Raw genomic sequence first — 1,428 nt, 5'->3', positions numbered from 1 at the left:
GTAGTTGAGGCTTTTTTCTTCCCAAAAGTACCTTGTTTGGATTACAACATCGCTCTTCTTCATTCGCTTCAAAAGTATATGGTGCGTTCAACAACACACGATCATAAAATACATCTAAAATTTAATGGCTTAGCAGCTGTGTATATTTTTTAATGTGATGTTTTTTATATTTGTTTCGTCTTAGCAATTTCGTGATTAATATAAATGAAAATGTATTCAGCCACTACAATAATAACGAGTATGTGCAGTCATTTTAGTAACGAATCTTCAATCTAAGATGATACTATGTGGTTCTCACATTTATTTTTCTCTTATTTTCTATATATGTTTTTCTCTTGTTTTGTATTTTACCACTTGGTTATATAGCTATAGAGTTGGAAGAGAGTCGGAAGATAAAATCCAAAATTTTGATTTTTTCGAATTTAAAGGAAAAGCTACATTAGCACATCTTTTTAGAACGATCAAATGTTTTTTTTTTTTGTATTTCTGTAAAAAATGGTTTTCCATCTTTTGCCTTTCCTCAGGTTCTCAATATTTGTTAGAAAAACTTACAATTCCTTACCGCATGTCATCATAGTGCATACTCCCTTATAGGACCAACTCAGAAACCAAATATATATATATATATATATATATATATATATATATATATATATATAATATATATATATATATATATATATATATATATATATATATATATATATATATATATATATATATATATATATATATATATATATATATATATATATATATATATATATATATTCAGAAATTTGTGCCAAACAGAAATTTTATTCTTCTTCTGATCTAATTCTTAAGGGTTTCCTTTCAAAGAAAAAATAAAATAATAAAAGCTCCTCGACTATTTTGAATAAAAGATCTAAAACCAAAGAAAACAGCCACGAGAAAAAAAAGAAAAGACTGTTTAAGTAATTTTTAGGTGTATTTAAAAGAAATCTCAGACCCTAAAGAAAACCTGAAAGTTATAAATCTCTAGAATAATCTTTGTTTGAATAGTTTATCTTCATTTAATCTGTCTATTTAATAAATTATATTTCACTTTTAACTAAATTTTTTAGGATAATTTATACGTATACATCGACTTCTTTTCTGTTATCGTAATAAAATAAAAAAAGGAGATAAAAAGATATAAATTGATATTTCATATTTTTATCTCTTTTAGTGAGGCCATTTCATAGGCATTCCAGAGGAAGAGGGAGAGGAAGAGGGTATGTAAAAGGTAATCATGGCTCCTCCTTGCGGCCAAAGAGCTACTACGATCTGGACAAGGATTCGTATGAAAAATATTTTCAAAAGTCTAAGTCACCAAATGAACAAAGATAATAATTAGTAGGGTTTCATTAATCTTGAAGTAGTTGTTCCTGTTTTATTTTGTATTTTTATATAAAGTTGTTTGAACTG

General features: G+C 26.0%; 1 protein-coding gene across 1 annotated transcript in view; it reads left to right on the top strand.

Moving 5' to 3' along the window:
- The window catches only part of LOC136043833 (A-kinase anchor protein 17A-like), a 43,641-nt gene extending 42,213 nt beyond the window's left edge, over positions 1-1,428 (top strand). The window contains exon 12 of the mRNA XM_065728768.1: positions 1,190-1,428. Within this exon, the coding sequence (XP_065584840.1) occupies positions 1,190-1,350 (161 nt within the window). The 3' untranslated portion in view covers positions 1,351-1,428. The remainder of the gene's footprint in view (positions 1-1,189) is intronic.

The sequence above is a fragment of the Artemia franciscana genome, chromosome 2, assembly GCF_032884065.1.
Source record: "Artemia franciscana chromosome 2, ASM3288406v1, whole genome shotgun sequence".
NCBI lineage: Eukaryota > Metazoa > Arthropoda > Branchiopoda > Anostraca > Artemiidae > Artemia > Artemia franciscana.
The sequence above is the reverse complement of the archived record's forward strand: the minus strand, read 5'-3'. Positions and strand labels throughout refer to the sequence as shown.